This window comes from Schistocerca serialis, chromosome 1 (genome assembly GCF_023864345.2).
Source record: "Schistocerca serialis cubense isolate TAMUIC-IGC-003099 chromosome 1, iqSchSeri2.2, whole genome shotgun sequence".
NCBI classification, from domain to species: domain Eukaryota; kingdom Metazoa; phylum Arthropoda; class Insecta; order Orthoptera; family Acrididae; genus Schistocerca; species Schistocerca serialis.
The window spans coordinates 170492409-170517078 of record NC_064638.1 but is presented as its reverse complement, the minus strand read 5'-3'; the positions used below and the strand labels follow the sequence as shown (position 1 = coordinate 170517078).

General features: G+C 46.1%; 1 protein-coding gene across 3 annotated transcripts in view; it reads left to right on the top strand.

Annotated features, from left to right (window-relative positions):
* LOC126464817 (microtubule-associated protein futsch-like) overlaps window positions 1–24670 on the top strand; it is a 481068-nt gene that overhangs the window by 170966 nt on the left and 285432 nt on the right. For all 3 annotated transcript variants that reach the window (XM_050096261.1, XM_050096260.1, XM_050096262.1), the window contains exons 4-5: window positions 9183–19238; window positions 22266–24384. In XM_050096261.1, the coding sequence (XP_049952218.1) occupies window positions 9183–19238; window positions 22266–24384 (12175 nt within the window). The remainder of the gene's footprint in view (window positions 1–9182; window positions 19239–22265; window positions 24385–24670) is intronic.

Below are 24670 nucleotides of genomic sequence, written 5' to 3'. Positions count from 1 at the left end.
CATTATCATTTCAACAATTCAGACTTTTTCTGCAGTTTCCTTCTTGCTATTTTCATCTCATTTATGTCATGTTTGATCCATGTTTGCCTGTTGGAGCAATTGAAACGTAAAAAATTCTAATTTTATGCTATCTGTCTGGTACAACCCCAAAGTACCGCTGTGGTTGTTTAACATTCCCATGGTTATTACTTGGGCCAGACATAGTCAAGACCCACAACGTAGATAATATTATCAGGTCTATCTAAAGACATACTAAAAATGTAATATTACTTACTGGCCAACAAAACGCAACATTCCAAAGTTAAGTTCGTGCACCGAAAATCTCACTAGAAACAGAAATTTGTTGTCACTCACTTTTAAACGCTCTGTTGTTTTGATGCAAAATCGCGTGAGAGATCTTGTTCTGCCATGGCCCACATTGCACCAGCATCACACGTGCTACCGCTAGCGCTATAATTTGGAAACAGCTCTTGTCCGATACAACGTTACCGGATCTCCCTTAATACTTCATAAGGAACTCAGTAGAAAAAGGAACTCTCTTGGCAAAGAAAAATATTCTGTCTCAATCGGGCTATGCAATCACTCTGCTGGATGCAATATTCATGGCGAAATTTCCCAGCTGCCACTTCATTCCCCCAGTTCTTCATATTTGATTCTTCCTGACTGCATTCTTTTTCAAGGCTTCAAGAGAAACGCTGTTAGGATTAAATTCAGGGCGGATGAATAATTATGGAGCATACAAATATCTGTTTTTCAGGACTAGAGAAGTAGAATTTTTGAAGGGTTAAATAGCTGGTTTTAATAATTCGAGCTACAAGCAGGCAGCGGTCATACATTCAAGACGATAACATAATTTTGTTACAAATCACTAACTTTGCAATCGCCCCGTCTGTAAGACAACTCATGTGAATGCACTAGCGGTTTACATGTATTTTGCAGTTCATGACGATCCCAGTACAACAAAGCCGTCAACACGAACTGTGAAACGGCGAATATTGAAACGTGGCTCGATACTGCAAGATTTTAGAGATCCATTATTACAGGTTCAGAATGAACTGCTAGTGAGACCATATCACGACTGTCTACTAAGAATTTCGGTGGAACCGTAGTACTTACGTTGCCTCACCACTGTATGAAACATCCGCTATGGCTGCTACTGAGTTCGCCTGCACACATAGGCTACCCTGTAACGCTTCTACTCACAACGCTTACTTCTGAATCCTCAATACAATATTATTCCACGCAAGGAAAGCGACAATTTAGCCTTGTAGCAGGTTTGTCGTAGCATCCGAAAATACGACAAAATTGCATGCTTATCAAACACCAAAATCCAGCTGAAAATTCGAGAGGGATTGTAAATAAGTTACTTATTGCTTGGCACTTGCCCCTCATAGGTGTCATGGATTCTCAACTAACGTCCGCAACACAATCCTGTTTCATTTATAAAGAACAATGTTCGAAGTAACATAGTTCGTGCAAATGAACTATATCTGCTCACTGTAGTACCTACCAAAAACCCGTAAAATTCAACATTCATCTACTGTCACATTCCGCTTTTGTTTTTTCTATATATAAGATGAATTATGTGTTCTCTGGAGACAAACATCAAACAACAGTGGGAGCATAAAAGAACACGTATTTTGACTGAAAAAAACTGGGCATTATTCTTCTGTGATATTTACCTAAAAACTACCTGTCTAAACACGTGGCTACATTAATTTTTTTTACTCAAAGAAACACGCACGAATTTTCAACAATTACTCATATGCAATTCTTAAGCGGATTCTGAACTCCAAACCTTCTTATCACTTAATTTATGTGGTATGTTTTTCGCAGTTTTTTCTTTCTTGTCTGACAAACTGGAAGTTTTTCAATCATGCACGGAAACAATTCCAGATATCCTCAGCATTATGCCTTTTCAGTAGCGCCTCCACTACGTGAGCCTCTATAACACTTTCATGTATTCTCACCTCCACTTATACTTTTTGTCTAAATCCATTTGCAAAAGCGAGTCGACTCATCGAAAGAGTGTGTAATACATTCCACACACTGCTCATCCTGCGTCTACAGTTTCTTCACTTTCACAGCAGAAGTGAAATTAAACAAAATTTGGCGTATAAAATGATCAGTGGCAACTGCGAGGTTTCGTTCGCTGTGTAATTCTGTTATCTGGTGTATAAGTGTACAGGATGCTTCTCACAGACATGGATACTAACGAGCTAAACAAAATCGTGATACAATCTGACACTTGAATGAATATGGAGGGGAAAGTTATACCTCGATCAGAAAAATCACTGTATGTTCTTGAAATTTATTTGAAACTTCAGTAGTCGCCAGGTTTCTTTTTTGATTCTCTAACTATTGTGACCCCTTCCCTTTGTTACAATGTTTGTGTCGTGTAGATTAACTATACCTAAGTTAGTGTTTATGCACAAGGCGGCCATGTTTAAGAACAACAAAAAAACAAGTAAAATACTGAAAGGAGAACTATAAAAAACTTGTATAATATTAAAATGAGATTATGCATTTTGTGGAAGTTGGCTCGATGTCACTGGCTATGAATCTAGTTCTCTCTTTAATTTCATTTGTCTCGTTGTCACACTTTTTTCTTAAGTACTACATATATACAGTATGGTACATCATAATCTATTCCAAAAACTACTTCCCATTTTCGACTGTTGTCTAGTTCAACATCATTTGCTTATAGAATTTAAATTCTATTAAATTCTATTATATTCAGTTTCTTGGACCTTTTCTTTACTGACCTTTTCCATATTTTTTGCTTCCTACTTTTGAATGATGTGTATTTAAGTACTGGTTAGAATATATTATTTGCTATTAAATTATATTAAAAATTTCGCCCTTCTCATATCAAACTCGTTCTTACATAATAGTCCTGTGTATATAAACAAACACTTGCCAATAAGAGAAGTCATTTTTGTGTTTCTAAGTTTCTCTTTTTCTTATTTTAATTGTTTTTAACAAATTTCTTAAATGAGTTCTTAAAAACAATTACTAATATATGTACATATTCTGTTCACATTACATTAAGACAGGTATAAATGAATTATATTTCCACTGTAAATTGTTATTTGGATTTTTTACTCTTAATCCCAGCGCCATGAATGATAACAATCGTCTAAAAAGTTCTTTTTCAATTATATGTGCTGTCTGCATTTCCTGTAAGGTTTATTACTATATCGTCTCATACCATTTTTAATATTTCTTTGTTCAAAACTGTGCGTCTAATTATTTTTTAAACTCTAACTCATCCCATTCAACAGTATTTTCAATACTGTGCATAAACTGATAATCACAATACTACATTCTATGTTCATAAGTTATTTCACATTCTGCATGATTACAAGTGAACTCATCCACCATTGTTGCATGAATTTTATTCTACCACAGAGGACTTGATGAATTACATTTTTAGTTATTCTTATTTTGGGTCCACTGTGCAAATAACTAAGTTTTCTGCATCTCTGTTCAATTTTGTTGTATTGCTACGTAGTGCAGCTGAGTGCTTGATAAAATAGTGCAAGAAGATTGTCACATGCATGTCACTTCCGTTCAATCTTTCAGCAGCTCTGATAGTCCCACTGTCACACATTCTAAATTATCTAACCTTGACAATGTTACACCCAAGAATGTGCAAATCATCACGAGACAGTTTCTCAAAAAGTTGATCATTCGCTAGTTAGGGAGTTAGTTCCTTATCCCATAGACCAAATCTTATCATATGGAAAGTGCTAAACAAGATAATACTCAGACAATTGAGAACGATATTTACATGACAATATGTTGGCCATTTACAGATTTGAGAGTACTTACGTCTATTTAAAAATTTCTCAGTTGCACAGAAGACGCTCTTAAGAAGAAAAAGCTGTAATAAACTTTTGAAGAAATTTCAGGACTCGGTCAGCCTTTTATTTTCTTTATCAACGAGTTTCATAGCTTTGAATTACAGGTTTTTTCCCTTTCAGTATTTGTGAATACTACTATTATTCTCAAACTTCTGTGAGCTGTTGACAACAAATATCATCAGTGAATACATATGATGGGAGGTTGTCATTAATATTCCCAAGTGCTTAAACAGACACCAATTTTTGAATGGCACACACAATAGTAATTACTTTCTTAACTGTAAAGAATTCTTTGTATCTAATGCAGGAGCTACCCCACAATATTAATCTGTAGGATATCAGTGAATTAATATATGAAAATCATTAACTTCTTTTGGTTTCCTGCCAATTATCTCCAAAAGAGTAACGCGCCTAAGGGCACCCCATCTAACATCGCGTGGTAGTCCTGTAGCTTGTATCCGATGGACCATTGCACATTTACTGTAACTCTTACACCCTTCCATTGACGATGCAACACAGAAATCGCGTCACGATTGAAATTTGTATGCTACATGATAACTTTTCTACAGCGGACTAACACAGAAAGTCACTACATAGATGCCCTCCTGGGAGTCTGGTACCGTTTATCCGATGCACAACTGCCCTCTTTCTGTAACAATAGTACCCACACACTGACGATACGACGTACAAATTGCGTCGCATTTGAGAACTATAGGTTTCCTGACACTTCCTGGCAGATTAAAACTTCTTAATTTCTGTTCCCCCGGAGTTGTCACTTACTCTGATGGCAAAAGTACCTGAACCTAAAAGTTTTGGCAGGTATACCATGTTGTACTTTCAGCTTAACCTTTCATCAAGACTCCCACCTAAGAATTTTGATATTTCTAAAGTATAAAATTGGGTATGCAATGTTTCTTCAAAATCGATAACAATGCGAATTCGACTGAGGATGAGAAGAGAACCAATTTCAACACAGACTAACCACAAATGTAAACGGTCCTATGGACCTGGTGATAACACAGTAAACATCGTGGCTCTCTGTTATTCGTCACATGTCTAAATACATGATTAAGTTGAGATATTTCCCCAAGACGATTAAAATACCACATTTTAGGTCTTCCTGTAAGAAAGGGACTTTACACATGTCAGTAACTATTAGGCAGTGTCACTCCTTGCATCATTTTTCCGCAAAATGTTCGAAAAGAGAATCTATTCAAGAGTTGTCGCCCATTTACTGCAAACATAATATTTTCTTTCATTTGGAGAAATCGTTTAAATTTCTGCCAATGAGTACACTTAAAGGCAACACTGAATTCCACACCAGTACAATCAGGCTTAGTATATTGAATGAGAAGATGTAGCTTTTCTTACTTTCATAAATATCAGATGGAGAAACTGTGTTTATTCCAGGTAACGGAGACCGTGAACATATTCTAAACATCCGGCAGCTTATAGAGAAGGCAGAGGAGTATAATACTGAAATGTTTATGTGTTTCGTGGATTACAAGAACGTTTTCGACAAGGTGAAATGGTCACACTTATGGACTATCCTCATCGAGATGTGTACACCAACTTTTCGAACACAGCGAAAATATGATTCAGTAACATCTTCTTAGACATCTTTCCTGCTAATGCTGGCGTGAGACAACGTTGCATGCTCTTTCCACTAGTGTTCAATGCATATAGTGAGCATATTATGAGGGATGTTCTTGAAGACTGTCGCTGAAGGTGGCAAAAAAATCAACAATCTGAGGTACATAGATGACATACATAATTGCAACAGAGAATCAACTGGAAACCATCATGCGAAGGCTGGTCGAACGATGCAGAGAATATGGTCTTGAAATCAACAATACAAAGACCCAAGTGATGATTGTAGATCACTAATGGCTCACTAATGATAACAGACCTGACGTTACAAATATTGCTAGCTCGAGGTCGTCAAACAATTCGAATATTTTGATAGCGAGCCTGAGATCCTTGGGCTCATTTCGATTGCGAGAAATTCTACAACAAAACTCGGTCGCATCTGGAAAGACACCTCCATCTCTGCCAAGACAAAGCTCACCCTCGTCCCAATTCTGATCTTCCCTATCGCGACCTGTGCAGCAGAAACTTGGATGAAAGAGACGGCGGATCGTCGCAAGATTGATGCTCTGGAGATGCTGTGCTATAGAAGATTACTTCGAGTACCATAGAGAGCACACAGAATTAATGAATCGATCTTGAGGTAGATCGGCATCAGAACAACGCTGTCGACACTTGACAACCAAAATCAGCTGAAATATTTTGGTCACGTTGCCAGAAGGCATGAGGCAGTGGAAAGAACAATGATAGAAGGAAAGTCGACGGTCGAAGACCTAGAGGGCGCGCACCATTATGGTGGGTAGACGATATTAAGAGCGTGACCAGGATGGGCTTGCAGCGGGCAAGTCACCGTGCCCAAAACAGCTTCGTGGAGACAGGTCGTCCAGGGGCTCACCACGAGATGTCACTACACTGCTGCGTAGGGTTAGGCCAAAGACAGAGAGACAGTACTCCATACCCGTCGACTACGTATACAAGTAACGGGCCATGTGACCCATGCATGTGACCAACTCTGATGGCAGCCAGGTGTGTTCGCACGGTTTCATGATTGTTTGGGGAAGCCTGAAGGATGTGTAAGAATGAATAGTAGCCACAATCAGCAATTTCTGAGAGTCAACAGATGGCTGTCATAGGATAGAATGTCCCATGATGTCAACAAAGTATTTGTTTTCGCACTCATGTTTATAACGCTTTTTTAGATTTGACCAGTACTCTCTCCTAGGGGTGATAATCACATCATGGGGAACAACTTATGTTCGAAACATCGCTGATGCTTCCTAGAGATGCTAAGCGTCCTTTTGCGTAGTTTATGCACCTGAGAGGCGGCAAGGCATACTTTATGGCTAGCATATGCCGTGTGCTTTGTCTATAAACCGGTCATACGCTCTGTATGAAAGAGGATAGTCACAGCGAAATTCAAGTTCTTCATTTGCTTCTAATGTTCTTCCTCACTTACAGACGCTCATTCTTAAGGTTTTATAATTGAAAATTACTCTACCAATTTACTGGAGTAGGTAGTATGCAGATGGAACACTCCTGGTTAGTAGACAACACAAACTGAAACGTCGTCGTCCCTGGGTTGACAAACACAATCAAAAGACGTCTGGCGTCGCTGGGAAGCACAGCAAACATTTTGTCTCTGAGAACAGTTGATCTGCATGCCGTGAAATATCACCCCTAGCTGGATATGTAGACAACATTTTGGTACGGAGAACGAGCTGCAGTACAGTGTAGAAAACTGTCGGAAAACACAGGAGGCCATTTTCTACGACGAGGGTGTTCAAAAGTTGGTACAACGCTACGACAGATGTCTAACAAGGGAACCTCCCCATCGCACCCCCCTCAGATTTAGTTATGAGTTGGCACAGTGGATAGGCCTTGAAAAACTGAACACAGATCAATCGAGAAAACAGGAAGAAGTTGTGTGGAACTGTGAAAAAAATTAGTAAACTATACAAACTGAGTAGTCTATGCGAAGATAAGTAACATAAAGGAGAATGGGAGTAAAGGAGCGCCTTGGTCCCGTGGTTAGCGAGAGCAGCTACGGAACGAGAGTTCCTAGGTTCAAGTCTTCCCTCGAGTGAAAAGTTTAATTTTTTATTTTCAGTTTATGTGACAAACTCTTATGTTTTCGTCACTTTTTTGGGAGTGATTATCACATCCACAAGAAAACCTAAATCGGGCAAGGTAGAAGAATCTTGTTACCCATTCGCTAAGTGTACAAGTTAGATGGTTCGACAACATATTCCTGTCATGTGACGCACATGCCGTCACCAGTGTCGTATAGAATATATCAGATGTGTTTTCCTGTGGAGGAATCGGTTGACCTATTACCTTGCGATCAAATGTTTTCGGTTCCCATTGGAGAGGCACGTCTTTTCGTCTACTAATCGCACGGTTTTGCGGTGCGGTCGCAAAACACAGACACTAAACTTATTAGAGTGAACAGAGACGTCAATGAACGAACGGACAGATCATAACTTTGCGAAAATAAAGAAAGTAAAATTTTCAGTCGAGGGAAGATTTGAACCAAGGACCTCTCGTTCCGCAGCTACTCACTCTAACCACGGGACCACGGGGCTCCCAAGCTCACATGATCCATTATGTTGCCTATCTTCCAAAGGACTACTGAGTTTGTATATTTTACTAATTTTTTTCATAGTTTCACACAACTTCTTCCTGTTTTCTCGATTGATCTGTGTTCAGTTTTTCAAGGCCTATCCACTGTGCCAACTTATAACTAAATCTGAGGGGGGTGCGATGGGGAGGTTCCCTTGTAAGTGTGAGCGGTGACTATGCAGATAAGTAGCTGGAAAGTTTGGCTAACCGTGGAAAAAAAACAGTTTGGATTTTTACTGTAGTTTCCATTCCCCGACCAGTCGTTCCTTACCATCCGAACAGCCCTCGTATCGTACACTCACTGTCGGCATTCTTACTGTTTTATATCTTAGGCAATCTCTTGATATCTACATTTTGGTACTATTAACGTCGTTATGCAGAATCTCAACTGAATGGCCTCACGTTTCCTTGGCCCATTCCCTATTGTCCAAGTTTCACTACTATCCACTGTTGCGCTAAAGTCATACTGCACCACCAATTATGTCTTATGTTTATGTTTATAGTTTACAGAACTCTTTCTTCTCCTACATCACTGAGCCAATGATCTTCTCGAACTGCTCATCTCTTTACTTAATATCATGTCCTTTAATGGAAATTTTGTGAGCAGCAGGCTGCCTTCTTCACTGAACATTTCCGCCAGCACCCTCAATTACTTGAGTCAGAAGTTCAGTATTAGCGGTCTGTACACTTCGAGCCAGTTAAAGTTTTCTTGCATGTATTTGAATGAATGGGAGATAAAATTAGTTTGTTATATTTTAAAATCCCGCTAGTAAACTTTTTAAACTTTAACTGTTTTATGCAAAGATTTTAAGACATTCTGTATACCACACATCTGCAGGAGAAACCATAAAAACTGCATAGGGGCCTTGCTTACGTGCGAAAGTTTAATGGCACAACGCTGGTAGCAGTCCAAGGAAGTGTCTTGACGTCAGTTACCCTAGGAACAATAGTTCCGTTAATATTGCTATTACTGGTGTGGAGTATGTGATCAGATTTACTTAACAATTCTTTTCAAAAGAGGCAAAGCCCTAAATTAGATGTTTGGATCTCTGGTACGTCACGTTAAACAAAGAATGGCATCCTTTAAAGGAATCATTGTTTGTGCCACAGGTGAGCGCCTCCGACAACACGACGCACATCCCTCGGGGTGAAGGAGGCGCCATCGAGTCCGGCTCCCGGCTGATCCTGCGCGATGGCACCACCGGCGCTTTCGACTCAGTCAGCTTGGACGGCGACCTCGGCGCGCTGCCCGGAGGCACCGTGCTGGTCTCCTCCTCCAGCACCGCGGGCGGCGCTCGCTCCAGCAGCAAGTTCGCCACCTCCTCCTCGTCCGTGTCCAGCTCCTCCCAGATGAGCAGCAGCCACCGCCAGCAGGAGCAGTACCAGCAGAGCTTCCAGTCCTCCAGCTCGAGCTCCAAGCAGCAGGAGATGCGCTCCTCCTCCACCACGGAGTTCGTGTCCGGCGGCGAGGTGATCTCTGTCGGCGACTCCAGCTTCTCGACCTCCGGCGACGTCCTGGAGAGCTCCACGTCCTCCTCGTCGACGGTGGTCCAGCAGGGCAGCAGCTCCAGCACCAGCAGCAAGAAGTTCAGTCAGCGCTTCCACAGCGACGACCTTGCCGGGGGAGACGTCAGCATTACTCTCCCGGCGGACAACGCCGCCCTGATCACTGTGACCGCGGGCCGCGACGTCATCCAGCGCATTCCGGCAGGGTCTTCCGCGGTCGATGTCAGCCTCACGGGCGGCACCACTGTCTCGAGTTCGCGCTCCACTACGGCTGAAGAAAGGGTGGCCTCGTCTACGACTTCCACGAGCAAAGTGGTCGAACAACGAATCATGAGCGAGCTGCACGATCTCGACTCCTTCCTGTCGACGCAGCACACTGGCGAATCGACCCCTGCGAGTCCCTACAGCGTAACCGAAATGCGCGACGGCGGCAGCTGGACCGTCGTCTCTTCGACTTCTGGCACGCAGCAAGATAACAGGAGGATCGCCACCAGCAGGGACGACACCAACTCCAGCGAGTTCGTCTTCCGTTCGGGACGGAACGTGAACGAGATTGACACGACCAGTACGCAGCAGATGGACACTGCCGTGAACAGAGACCAAGTCTCCACGACAACTACGAAATCGCGCACTGCAGACGACAATCGAAACGAATCTTTCATCAACAAAGAGAAACTGACGACAGTGACCTCCAGGCGAGACAATGTCGACGACGTGCGCAGTGATTCTTTCATAGACCAGGAACGAGTTTCGTCCGTCCGGTCCAGAACTGATGTTGTGGATGAAACTGACCGTATGTCTACTGTTTCAGAGAAACTCATTTCAACTACAGTCGTGGAAGATACGGGTAACAAACATATTGTGAAGGAAATAACATCCATAATCGTCGAGGACACCGAAGAGATGAAACCAGCTCCAGAGAAGCCGTCTGCACGAGGAGATAAACCGCGCAAGCCGAGCGATGTCATTACCGACAGACCCTCAGCAACGAAAGAGACGCCTAGCGTGGACCGGCCGGCTCCGTCGCCAGAAACGACGAGACCGGAACAGAGGAAACCATCGTCGCAGGACACACCCACGACGAAAGAACCCACAGACTACACGACCACATATCAACAGTCGTACACCAACAAGAGAATCAGCGTCGATGTGAGCCCCACACACGATGCCTTTGCGAGATCTCTCAGGGCCTCACCAGAACGTGCGACTCCGGCGTCTTCTACAAGGTCGTCCAAGACTTCGCTCGATAGGTCTAGCCCCGCGCGCTTCACGAAGCACACGACGTACCGCAATAGAACGAGTCTCGACCACAGCTTAGCGCACCACGTTAAAACCAGTGCGGATAAGACCATTAGACGCCCGTCTCCCACACGGGAAAGCCCTGAGAAGACTACAAGAAGGACGACACCGACAAGGACGAGCCCTGAGAAGATGACCGGTAGACGTTCCCCCACGAGAACTAGCACTGACAGGCTTACAGACAGGTTCTCACCTTCGGGAACCAGCCCCGACAAGACGGGAGCGAGACCGTCAGCACCCCGCCAGAGCCCAGAGAGGTTACTGAATGGCTCAGCACCCAGGACGAGTCCAGATAGGACTGCACCAACCAGACGGCCGTCGGACAAGACGCCAGGTTACATGGCCCCTATCGGCAGGAAAATTTCCGACAGAACCAGTCCAGAGAAACATTCTCCCGCCAGAACTATACCAGACAGAACACCAGGACACATGACTCCTGATGGGAAGGTTCCATCAGACAGAACGAGTCCCGAAAAGTCTACTCCATCGAGAACATCTCCAGACAAGACACCAAGTTACATGGCACCACTGAACAGAACAACCACAGAGAAAACTACACGCAGACGATCATTTACTTCACCCACCAGAGACAGCCCAGAAAAGAGAAAGACCTCAACGACCTCACCTGAAAAGCCTACACAGAAGCCGGACAGAAGGGTCAGTTCTGGAGACCGACCGCGTGATGTAACATATTCTCCATCGAGGAAAACGTCTGATACTACCACTACCACAACGATCACAAGGGATACTACTGTGAAGAATGCAGTAACCAAGGATAAACGCAGGCTCTCGTCCGGACTGTCGCGTGCAGTTACCAAGAAACGTTCGTCAACTCCTGGTGCATCGCCACACACCAGTCCAACCAGAGATGGTGAGGTTCCCCACAAGGAACGGCAGAGCAGGCCGCGTTCTCGAGGCAGCTCACGCTCAGGGACCGATTCAGAGGTTACAGACGATGAAACAAAGACCACTGAAATTCCAGACGCCAGTGACAGTGAACCACGCATTGACGACAGACCAGAATCCAAGAGAAAACCCCTCCCAACATCCACAGATGATGAGCCGCAAACTGACGACGACACACAGAAGATCTCAGATCGCAAAGCTCCACTTGACGACGATGAAAAACCTGAAAGTAGAAGAAAGTCGATTCCGGGGTCTACAAAAGATGAACCACACAAAGATGATAAGCGAAAGCCTGAGGCGAGAAAGCCAAGTGTTACAAAACCTAAAGACGATGAAGAGAGTCCTGATGACCGTCGAAGACCACAGTCTGGCAAGAAAGCAGTTCCAGATGCAGGCGACGATCGTCCTGGAACTCGTCCACGCGAGGAACCTTCTCCAGAACGCACTACAAAAACAAGGCGTGGTGACATTAATGTAATTACCGATTTCCTCGATCAGGAGCGTCTTCAGTTATCAAAACCAGATGACAAACATCCTACGAGAGACCAGACAACTCGAGACATTTCAGACGATAAAAAGAAATATGGTGACACAGTAAACTTAATTGAAGCTGAAGCAGGGCGCCAACTGTCACCATCACTAAAAAAGAGACCTACAAATGAAGATTCTTCTCCTGAAAGGAAGGAGCCCATGAGAAGAATTCCAGGGGAAACAAAATCTCCACTGTCAACAGATGTCAGTCCGTCTAGCAGGACATCACCAGACCGTAAGAAACCAACAGCTGACGAAATATCACCGGGAAAGAGGCCTGATGCCCCCTCTGGAGAAGGAGTATCGCCTACAAAACGAAAGCCTGACGATGAGAAAGTGAAACCTGATGACACAAAAGGAACGAAAATTCCAGTGAGAGGATCTCCTGACAAGGAATCACCTTCACATGATAAAGGAACACCTAGAGAAAAATCACCAGAGTACAGCTCAGAAGGATCTGTGTCTAAGGAGCTACGACCGAAGAAGGATACTGGTCGAAGATCTCCAACAAGGCCTGGAGACAAATCTGAATCGCCAGATTCGAGTCCTGAGAGACGTGGATTTTCACCAATAAAACGCTTCAGGACAACACCTGACGGCAAACTGACAAAACCAGGCACTATTCCTGGTACAGACGACCATGAACCAGTCCCATATAATGAGGCTCCAGAAAATGAACCGAAAGAGACGCCGAGTTCCAGGAGAGAACCTATCAAACCTAGTAAGCCTATATCATCAAGACCAACTGATGAGCGAAAATCTGGCATACCAAAACCTACCCCATCTCCCATTGACAGCACAGATGTAAATGACCGATCTGTGTCGCCTTCGAAGGGAAGACCATCTGAAGAGCGACCATCTATGCTGCCAGTCAGTAAACCAGTACATGGACAGCCTAAAACAGGAAAGTCGCCAGCCACAACTCCCTTGGAAGAGAAGGTCCCGAAGGATGAAATTACCAGGTGGCCTGATGGTCAGAAACCTAAGGACAGATCACCTGACGCACAGAAAAAAGAAACAGAACGACCTCGACAATTACATCCGAGCGACTCGCCGAGGTCACTGAGCCCTGTTAAAGACAGCCCTTCGGCGCTTACCACTGATGACACGAGGGAAAAACTGAAACCTACAGACAGGGAACAGTCTCCTAGTGATGGCCGTAGCCCCAGAAGCAGTCCAGAACGAAGCAGTCCAGAACGTGACTCGTATATAAAAGGACGCCCCACCTCACCAACCAAAAAACCTGGAAGAAGAACACAAGGAGGAGAGTCACCTGATAGAAGTCCAAGTTCAGAGAGCAGCCCAGAACGCAGAAGCCCTCAGAGGCAGCAGACAAAGTCAGGTTCAGATCGTTCGCCTGGAAGCAGTCCTGAACGACAGACAAAACCCAGAAAAGCACCTGAAACACCTCTGCAAAAGAAACCCTCAGATGATGTAACTAGGGGTTCACAGATAAAGAGGCCAACACCAGGAGCTGGCAGGCCCTCTTCAATACCGAGGACGAGCTCTGCACCACGCAGTGATTCGCCTTCTACTGACAGGAGAGTTCCTCGTAGACCGCTGGACAAACAGGTTCCTTCTACCGTGAGACCTACGTCTGAGCCAGCGAGAAAACCGGAGAAACCGGGAAGCCGATTCCCACAGGCTCCAGACATCAGCCACAGGCCAGCTACAACTGTCAGGCAGCCAAAGGCATCTCTACCATCTTCCAGGAGACCGGAAACTCAAAGTGGAACTTCACCAGCGACGAGTCCTGCACGTAGACGACCCGAAAGACCTGAGTCTCCCACTGCCACAAAGAGGCGTCCGAAGACGTCTCCTACCACGTACTCCCCCTCATCCAGTCCTGAGAGACACCAGCCGAAAATGGCGCCTGTACATCCTCGGGACGACAGGCCGTCACAATACAGTCCAGAAAGGAAGACGCCAAAAGATAGCTCGCCTGCCACCAGGCGACCAGCCACTAAAGTCAGACCAACAGAAAAACCAACAGAAAGAGTTGCTCCAAAACCATCACCCAAGTTCGGTCCTCAAACTAGTCCTGAGCGACAACCAAAAAAACCAATCGTCAATGGATATGACAGAATAGCGAAGTCTCCATCTGGACCAAAGTACCCAGACGACAAGAAGCCACTGAAGCCTAACGAAATTCCAACAAAAGAGCCAATCTCTACAAAACCAGGCAAGAAGCCACAACCGCGTCATGATAAAGACCAACCTAGGAAAACAGAAAAACCAGAACAGACGAGATACGCAGCAACAGCTAATTTCATTACACACCTTAGGGAATATGAAAATGATAAGGATGTTAAGAGGCCAAAGCAGAGAAAACCGGATGACGAAGACGATAAATCAACCGACAGGTCGTCGACTGTTTCGAGTCCTGAGACAGTGAAAACAGCAACAGATACGCCAAATGATACTGGTGATTTGCATGTGACTTCATCTGACTTCATCGATCGTGAAGCTACTCACACAACCACAACGAGGAAAAGGACCGAGATACATGTTCCTCACGTTACAGACGAACCATATTCTGACAATGATGATGACCTTAATGAAGATGCTCCGAGAAGACCTCGCGACCAAGACAAAACAGCGCCGAAAACTGCTTCAGTATCTATTACTATCTCTTCAAATAAGTCTTTCGATAGACAGAGAACGTACGATAAGACAGATCGGCACGGAGATTACTACAGCGACGAATTTCCCGATGATTTTCCGGAAGAAAATCCACCTGATGAATTCCTTGTTGATGACTCTGACTCTGACTTCTCTGAACCTACAAGGAGACCTAAAGGACGTAAACCTAACGACATAAGCAAAATCCAAGAAGAGGAGCCAGGTTTGAAGAAGCCTAAACAAGGTCGCCCTGCTGAGAAGCAGCCAACAACAAAGAAACCCGCAGATACACATCTGGCACCTAAACGAACAAAACCATCTGCTGTGAAGCCAGCGGACTCGCGAAGGCCAACTGGAAGACCAGACGGGATGTCGCCTAGTAGCGCCCAGAGGCGACCAGATGCTCACAAACCAACAATCCAATCATCTACTAGACCTGAAAGACCAGCAAAGCGTATGCCCAGAGATGGTGACGACACGCGGCCTACACGAACAAATTACGAGAAAAATATTATTGTCAGATCCAGTTCTCCCGGTGATATCAAACCACACAGACCAACTACCAAAAAGGAAATCACTGTTTCCCGTATTACAGATAACAGCCATTCAACCCGATTGACTTCTGTCAAGCAGCGAGTAACGGTGGCATCTGCTACCACCAGAGTGACTGGCTCGAAGACAGCAAAGGTGACTACGACCATGGTCAAACAGATTGGCAAAAGACCTGTTCCTCAGGATGAGAATAACAGGCGGAAGCCTAAAACAGATCGTCCATCTATGACTACGGTCATGAATCTCAGAAATGCAACTGTGCCTAAAAAGACGGTACCTGCCAAGAAAGGCGCGACAAAACCAAAGAAAATGGTGAATGGTGTCAAACCTACAGATGAAACGACTACAGATGAAGAACCTGAAGCCCCTGAGTTCATCACAGATGACGAGAAACACAGTATTCTCATGTACACAGAGGATGAAAGCGATATAAATGAACTCGATGACGTGAGACACAACGAACTGCATTACATATCGAAAATAGACGAGACAACAACTCGAGAAGATCGTCTTATATCATCCACACAAGACAAATTCAGAGGTGACACACTTACCACTCTGGAGGTTCACCACCCCAAATCTTCCCGTGAATCTTCTCCAGAGTATATAAAGCGACCTTTGCCCGTCACTGATGATGAAGATGGGGGCAGGCCTCGTTTTGCTGACAAAATCAGCGAGCCAGAAGATGATGATGAAACTGCAAGGAGACCATCAAAGACAGTATTTCAGAAACCCATTTTGCAGCCTGAGCCTTTGGATGAAGAAATTACCGATGATGAAGATAAACGTGCCCCAGAGGTTCCAGGACAGCCTAGACAACCAGCAAAGATACCTTATCGCTCTGAAATGGTGACTGATGTGAGGGAAGTGGAAACAGATGAAACCACAAACGTCAGTGTCGCTGACAGAGTGACTCAGTTCATAGAAAGCCAGAAAACAGCCACTTCACCTTACCAGCCCAAGCCTCAAGAACCAACAGACGATGAACCAAAAATTGATGACAGTCCAAGTTCAGTGAGTAAAGCAAAAGCTTTATTTGAAACTATAGCAAGTACACAGAAATCGCCTACTTCTCCAAGGCAGATCGATATTCTAAGCAGGCCATCAGTCTTTGAAGCTAGACGAGGTAGTCCACGAGTGACTCCGACAACAGATCAAAGTGGAACATCAAAATCGCCTGGCCGTCCAACAGAACCAAAGCGGGCAACATGGCCCCCTCAGAGGCCTCCTTCTGATAATGAAGAAGATTATCCTGAATCGCAAAAGCCTGGAAGAACTTTGCCAACAGGTGGCCAACCCAAAGATCTTGACCATCCAGCACAAGACAAAGAACCCAAGAAAGGAACATGGCCTAGCAGGAAGGAGCCCTCTGATTTAGATGGTTATCCACCATCAAAACAACCAGACAAGTCACGACCTGATGCTGAAAAGCCAGATGAGCCAGAGAGCCATCTCCATCGTCCTAAGGAACCCAAAAGAGCTACCTGGCCTCCTCAAAGGGTAGAAAGTGATAATGATGACGATGACATTCGTCCTTCACAAAAACCAGACAGGCTCTCTTCTCCTGTTACCCAGACGCGTCCAAATGACCGTAAAAGTGGTACCTGGCCCTCTCAGAAGGAACCAGACGAAATAGATGACGATCATCCTTCAGCACATCTGCCTGACAAGAGATCGCCTGACAGCAAGCGACCAACAGATGATAGTCGTTTGGTGCAGCCCAAGGAGCCGAAAAGAAGTACCTGGCCTCCTCAAAAAGAGCCATCTGACATGGACCGACCAAGCGATAAACCTCAACCAGTGCAACCAAAAGAGCCAAAGAGAGCTACGTGGCCTCCACAGAGACAACCATCTGATGTAGATGATAGCTATCAACCATCTCCACACCGACCAAAAGGCGATGGTCCTCAAACCAAGCGTCCAGATGACGACTATAGGAGGGAACAACCAAAAGAATCCAAGAAGACCACATGGCCTCCACAAAAGCAGCCTTCCGACGTTGAGGACGACTATACGCCTCCACGTAAGCCTTCTAGAACCTCGCCTGACAAGGAACAACCGAAGAGATTCGACGGAAAAAGACCAGAAGTTCCACAAGATGAGTACCCTAGTGATGAGGATTCTGAATACCCAGTTGCTTACAGAAGACCATCTAAAGATACTCCAACATACATTTCAGAGTCTCCATATGATACATCACCAGCACGAAAAATTTCGAGGCCAATGGAAGAGCAACCTAGAGATGAACCAACAGTTAAACGGCCTACCGATTCGTATGTCACCACCACAAAGGTAGACTTAACACCAAAACAGAAACAACCATTACATCCATCTGACAAAGAGACATCGCCAGAAAAGAAACAGCCTGTACCCACTGACGAAAAGCCTCGAAAATTCTCGACAGATACTTACACAAAAAGCAAAACACCACAGCGGACCTCGTCGCCAGACGAAAGACACGTTGCTCCATCTAGAAAAGATAGTTCCCCAAGAAGACCACAGCCAGAGACATTCAGTACAGGAACGTATCCGAGGAAGAAGACACCACGTGAAAGCTCCCCAGAGGATGGAGTACCGTCGCCCACGCGCGGCAGGCGTCCTTCCGGCAAGGATGAGCCGGAGCACATTTCCACCGCTACTTTCCCAAAGAAAACAGCACCGAAAGACGAGGAGCCGTCGAGAAGAAGCCCACAGAGGGAACAGCCTCGCGGAATTTCAACCGATACGTTCACCAAGAAGAAATCACCTCGGGGAGAATCACCCGACCGCGAGACGTCACCACAGAGGAAATTTTCGACAGACACCTACACGAAAGATAAGTCGCCCAGGGACCGGAGGCCAGACGAGCGCGATAAGTCTCCGACGAGAAAGTATTCTTCTCCTACTAGAGATCGTCCACACGAGCAAACACCTGGAAGAAAACCGTCGAGTGGGGCTTACCCAGAAAGTGACGGAACGTCACCGACGGCGAAGAGAGATTTTACCAGACCAAAACGTCCAGAAGACTCTCCAAAGGACACATCACCGACGAGAAGAGATACGACGATCGTGAGAGAGAGGCACGATGATTTCTCAAGTGCTACATACACAAAGAAGACATCGCGCGACGTCTACACTGAGGAGAGGGTGTCGCCCACTAGGAAGGAATCAGTACCGCGCCGCGAGTCTCCAGGCGAGGTCAGCCCGACGAGGGTGTCGCCTACGAGGAGAACAGCTCCTGACGACAGAGACCACCCGAAACGGCGCTCGCCCGACAGGGCGCGATCGTCGCCCTCGGCACCACGCTCTTCGCCGACAGACTTCAGAGCGTCGCCCGAAAGAGGCCCCAGGACTTCCCCAACCAGACGGGGAGAGGACTACCCGAGGAGCAGGGAGTCCCCAGACAGGAACCGTTACTCGCCGGACAGGGCAGAACGCTCGCCCGAACGGAAGGAACAGACTCCAGCCACCAAGTCCTCGCCAACTCGCAGGACCTCCGCGCCACGGGAACCTGCTGAGCCGGTCAGGAAGACGTCGACGCCTAAGGACCGGAAGGAGCCGACGCCTCAGCAGCCGGGTGGCAAGTTCGGCGTCGCACTGCGACAAGTCAAGGCCAAGACGGCCACCGGCACCACCACCACCAGCGTCGCCACCACCAGCACCACAACAGCGCAGACGCGACGTCGCAGCGGGGAGGTCCCTAGGCCCAAGGCTCCGGAGGATGAAGAGGACATTGAGCAGATCTTCGACATCGTAGTTCTCGAGAGAATGGTGAGTGTGGCGAAGAATTTGCACACCATGTTGCATTTAGTTTTAATTTCATTCTATTTCCACACTGTATGAAAACAGCCGCTAGCTAGAAAGAGAAGGAACACAGGCCTGTGGACAAGAGTTGCACACGCAGCACTTAAAAGCAGTTCGCTGATGACCTCGATGTTGAGCGCCCATAAGCCCCCCCCCCCCCGAAAAGCAGTAAATGATAATTAATTGAAACCCTCAGCTGCGACAGGTGTTGTTGATAAACCTCGATGGGGACAGCTGAATATGTGTGTCCCGAACGGGACTCGAACGCGGGGCCTCGTGTTTATATGGCAGACGCTCTATCCACCTGAGCCACCGAAGACACATATGAATAGCGTGACTGCAGGGACTTATCCCTTGCACGCTTCCCGTGAGACCCACATTCCCAACTGTCCACATCCTACATACGTAATGTTCCTAATAGATATTTGCCCATACATTCATTACTCGCCCACACTAAGGTTTCAATTCCCGTAAGAGTTCGGGCAACCTGTGTACATTCGCACAGACGAAGGTCAATGGCTGGGTAGCCTTTAACTATATATATATATATATATATATATATATATATATATATATATATATATATATGAAGATCGTAACTGTTCTCGAAAGAACAGATACCATTGATGACCGAGCAGCTTCTCTAGAATAAATGATGATTAATTGAAACCGTCAGCTGCCGACAGGTGTTGTTGATATACCTCGATGGGGACAGCTGAAAACGTGTGCCCCATCGGGACTCGAACCCGGGATCTCATGCTTACATGACAGACGCTGTATGCATCTGAGCCACCGAGGACACAGGTGAATAGCGCGACTGCAGGCACTTATCCCTTGCATGCTTCCCGTGAGACTCACGTTTCCAACTGTCCACAATCTACATACATAATGTACCTAATAGATATTTGTCCATCCACTCATTACTCGCTCACACTAAGGTGTCGATTCCCGTAGAACAGTTACTACCTTCATATACTTAAAAGCAGTACTCAGATGCTTGTCCCCCCCCCCCCCCCCCCACTCGTTCAGTCACCTATCTTATGACTGGTTTGAAGCTGCCCATGCCTTACTACTCCGTACTATTTTTTTCATATCCATGTCATCATTTCAGAAAACATCCTCCATAATCATTCTTCTTCTTCTTTTCCTTCATCTTCTTCTTCCCTTTCATCGAATTTTAGCCCGACTCGCCCGCTATGGCTCCAACGATTCCAATTTCTTTCAAGGTCTTCCAATACTCCTTCGATCAAGTGGCTTATAGTATCAACCTATTATTGTTATTCTGTTGCTTCCCGTTCTATTTAAATGATCCTACCACTTGTTTGATCCATATTTTATTTTAACATTGATACTAAAAATTTTTATCTCTTCTCTGCCTACATTGTTTCTAAATTACCTATCTCGTTCTGCTATCAGCCACCTTTTCTTTCATACGTTGTTATGCTTCTAGAACGTTTTGCTCATCATTAATTGTTTTTTAATGCTTTCGTATGAAAACAGAAGTCACTGCAATAACCTAAAATTGAAGAAAGTGCACAAGTGCACTTCCCAGTCCCCCTCCCCATACACACACACACACACACACACACACACACACACACACACACACACACACACAATGACAGTCTCACAGGTAGTGTCTGCCTCAAGATCATATTACAAATAATTTGAAAATTACAAAATAGGTAATTTTAGATTATTTCAATAACTTTTATTTTCAAACTCATGCAATAAAATACACCTTTTGATAATCGAAACATGTTCTCAATGCACAGCAATTTATTAAATAAAAATATGTATAACTAACATATTTATATTTACGAAAAAGTGGCAGCTCTGATAAATTCTGTAAAATAAATGTTCCACAGTCCACTTCATCATAAATCTGTCGAGATGAAATTATGAGGTTAGTTCAATCAATAGTGGCCCACATTTTTTTCCGAGAACGTATTCATTCTTAAGAGTAACAATTTGGTCACAATATCAATCAACATTTCTTTTATGCATACAATTTTTCCGCATTGTCCCCATCACGGCCGGCCAATGTGGCCGAGCGGTTCTAGGCGCTTCAGTCCGGAACCGCGCTGCTGCTACGGTCGCAGGTTCGAATCCTGCCTCGGGCATGGATGTGTGTCATGTCCTTAGGTTAGTTAGGTTTAAGTAGTTCTAAGTTCTAGGGGACTGATGACCTCAGATGTTCAGTCCCGCCACGATTCGAATCGACTTATCTCAGAGTCCTCGCGTTAGCGACCTCTGCCACGGAGGAGACTGAATTTATGTTACATGTAAATACGTTTCGCTTTTTCAGAAAAGCTTTCCTTGCTTTTGCAGGTCTGCATTTTGTATCCGTTTTGGCCATCGCCACATACTTCGCTCTCCAAATAGTAAAACTCGTTTACCGCTTTTAGTGCCTCATTTCCTAACCTAATTCCTTAAGTATCATCCGATTTAATTCCGCTGCACTCAGTTACCGTCGTCTTACTTTTTATTGTGTTCATCTTATAATTTTTTTCAAACACTATCCATTCCATTTGAGCAATCTTGCAACTCTCTTGCAAATTCTGAGACCATTTCTTAAAGTTCTAATAAAGTTCTAATTTATCTCCACTGATGTTTAAATCACTTTTAAAAATTTCTTCTAGGTTTTGTTTACGGCACGCTCAATTTACAGACTATAGAAGGGAATCTGCTACGACTCTGTTTCACTCTCTTCACAATTACTGCTTCCCCCTTATGTCCTCTGACTCTTGTGACTGCAGTCTATGGTTTGTTATGTCTCCACTTGTTCAGAATAGCTTCACGACACTTTCATTTGTTGTAGTGGCAAGAGGCCACACACGGAAATTATGAAGTTCATGTCCGATTTGTTTATTTCTCAGATTTTATGCTGCCTTTGTCCATAATTCTGGAACCTGCAACTTCATAGAGCCTGGTAAGGTGAACTTGGCTCACTGACTGGATTTTCTAATTTAACTTGGGCGTTCTCGTTCGCAGCTGGAGGTCGCCGTGGCCTACGACATCCGACGGCGCCTCCGTGCTCAGATCCGAATCGTGCGCCGCATGATGTCCGAGTCGAGCACGACCACCACCACGACGATCAAGACGACTCGCACGCTGCGGCGAGAGGATAAGCTCCACCCTCAGGATTCAGAGCCGGAACACGATTGGGAACCGGAGCCCACGAGCGAAAGTGACGCAGAGACTGATCGGCGCCGACCCTACGAGCCGGACCGCAGGAGACCCTCCAGAGTAGAGGAGAAGCCGTCGGGCAGGCAGCCCTCCACACAGGAGGAGGAGCGGCCAGTCGGCAGGAGGCCATCCAGGCCAGACGAGAAGCCGACGGCCAGGCGACCGTCGTCACAGGATCAGGAACGCCCGGAGGAGAAGCGTCCGGAAGGAAGGCGCCCATCAGGGCAGGACTACGAGCGTCCGGAGGGACGACGCCCCGCACCACAGGACACTGGCCGTCCCGAGGGAAGGCGTCCATCCTCGCAGGATTTCGACCGTCCAGAAGGGCGACGTCCTTCATCACAGGACTACAGCCACCCAGAAGAAAGGCGACCGTCGACACAGGACCACGTGCGTCCTGTGGGGCGAAGACCGTCGTCTCAGGGCTACGAACGTCCAGATGACGTGCGGCCGGAATCGCCAACTGGACACAAACGACCCGAAGGCAGACGCCCTTCCACGCAGAAAGACTACGACAGTCCAGACCACAGGCGCCCCTCACCAGAGAGACAGCAGGCTCCTCACGGTGACCGAGAAAAGCCGTACGGGAGGACTCCGTCGAAAGATATACTCCGACCTGTCGGTAAGGCTCCTCAGGAGTACGGGCCGACTGAAAAAGGAAAGGGCCCGCGTGACATAGATAGGCCGTACGGTAAAATCCCCTCACAGGAGATTCTGAGACCCACTTCACAAAGTCCGAAGCGTCCGGAGGAACGGCGGCCGACTTCCCGAGATTTCGACCGACCTGAAGACAGGCGACCGGAGTCACCTGCCCGGGACGAACAGCCGGACGACAGTTATCCATCCACGCAGCAGGACTACGACCGTCCAACGTACAGGCGTCCGTCACCTGAGAGGCAGCAGGCCCCACATGACGATCGGGATAAACCTTACGGTAGGACACCATCGCGAGATGTACTCCAGCCCGTAGGGAGAACACCTCAGGAAGATTCGCCAACTGACAAAGAAAAGAGGCCGTACGGAAAAATACCATCCCAGGAGATACTCAAACCCACTGGACAGCGCCCATACCAACCTGGAAGGACGAGCTCGCCAAAGACACCTCGAGAAGACGAATCCAAACCTTATGGTAGGATTCCATCCAAAGATATATTGCGCCCAGTCTCGCAGAGACCTCAAGAGGCAAAACCATTCTCGCCCAGAGAACCTGAGAAAGAGAGCCCTTACAGATCGACTGCAAGGGTTCCACATGATGAGGAAACCAAGCCCTATGGCAGAGTACCATCTCAAGACGTTCTTAGACCAACTTCTCAGAGACCGCAGGATGACACTCCAACTTCCAGGACACCTGGGGAGGAACACACCAAACCATACAGAAGAGGACCATCCCAGGAGATACTGCGACCAGTGTCTCAGAGACCAAAGGAGCCAGAATCTCACACAGACTCTCCACGGGACAGTGACAGTACTAGACCATACGAAAGGACTCCGTCCAGGGACATACTAAAACCTACGCCAGAGAGACCTCAGGATGTGAAGACAGTACCAAGAGAACCAGAGCGCAAGCCTTCCAGAGATTCTCCAATCGAAAGTGACAAGAAGCCCTACGGTCGAATACCGTCGAAGGATATCTTGAAACCGGTGTCACAGCGGACGCCAGAGGGCAAACCCTTCTCCCCGAAGGAAACTCCGGACTACAGGACTGGAGCGAAGATGCCTCGTGAAGATGATACGAGGCCGTACGGGCGGGCACCTTCCAAGGACGTGCTGCGACCTAAGGAGGTGCAAGACTCACCACGGCGCGACGATGGCCCCTCACCAGTCGACGACGTCTGCAGGCCATCCAGGGACGGACAGAGGCCAGCCGAGTTCGACAGGAAGCCTTCGAGGACAGAAATTACCGTCGAGCTTAAGCCATCTCCTGGTAAGTCCAAGCGAAGCTCTAACTTCAATAAGGAACGAGTCGCATAAGACGTAACATACCTTTTATTTGCTCAGTGGTGCAAAATATAGAAACGAGGTTTTCAGCAAAAGACAGCACTGTGTTTCGATCCACTGTTGTGTCAAGGCCTTTGCAGCCAAGTACTGGGTGAGCTGGTACTGGGCCTGAGGGAATTGTAGTTGGGAATATTTTGGAATGGGTTTTCCAGCGCCATCATTTGTCTTACAATCTAAAGAAACCTCTCGAATACCTTGGCCAGAATCGGCGT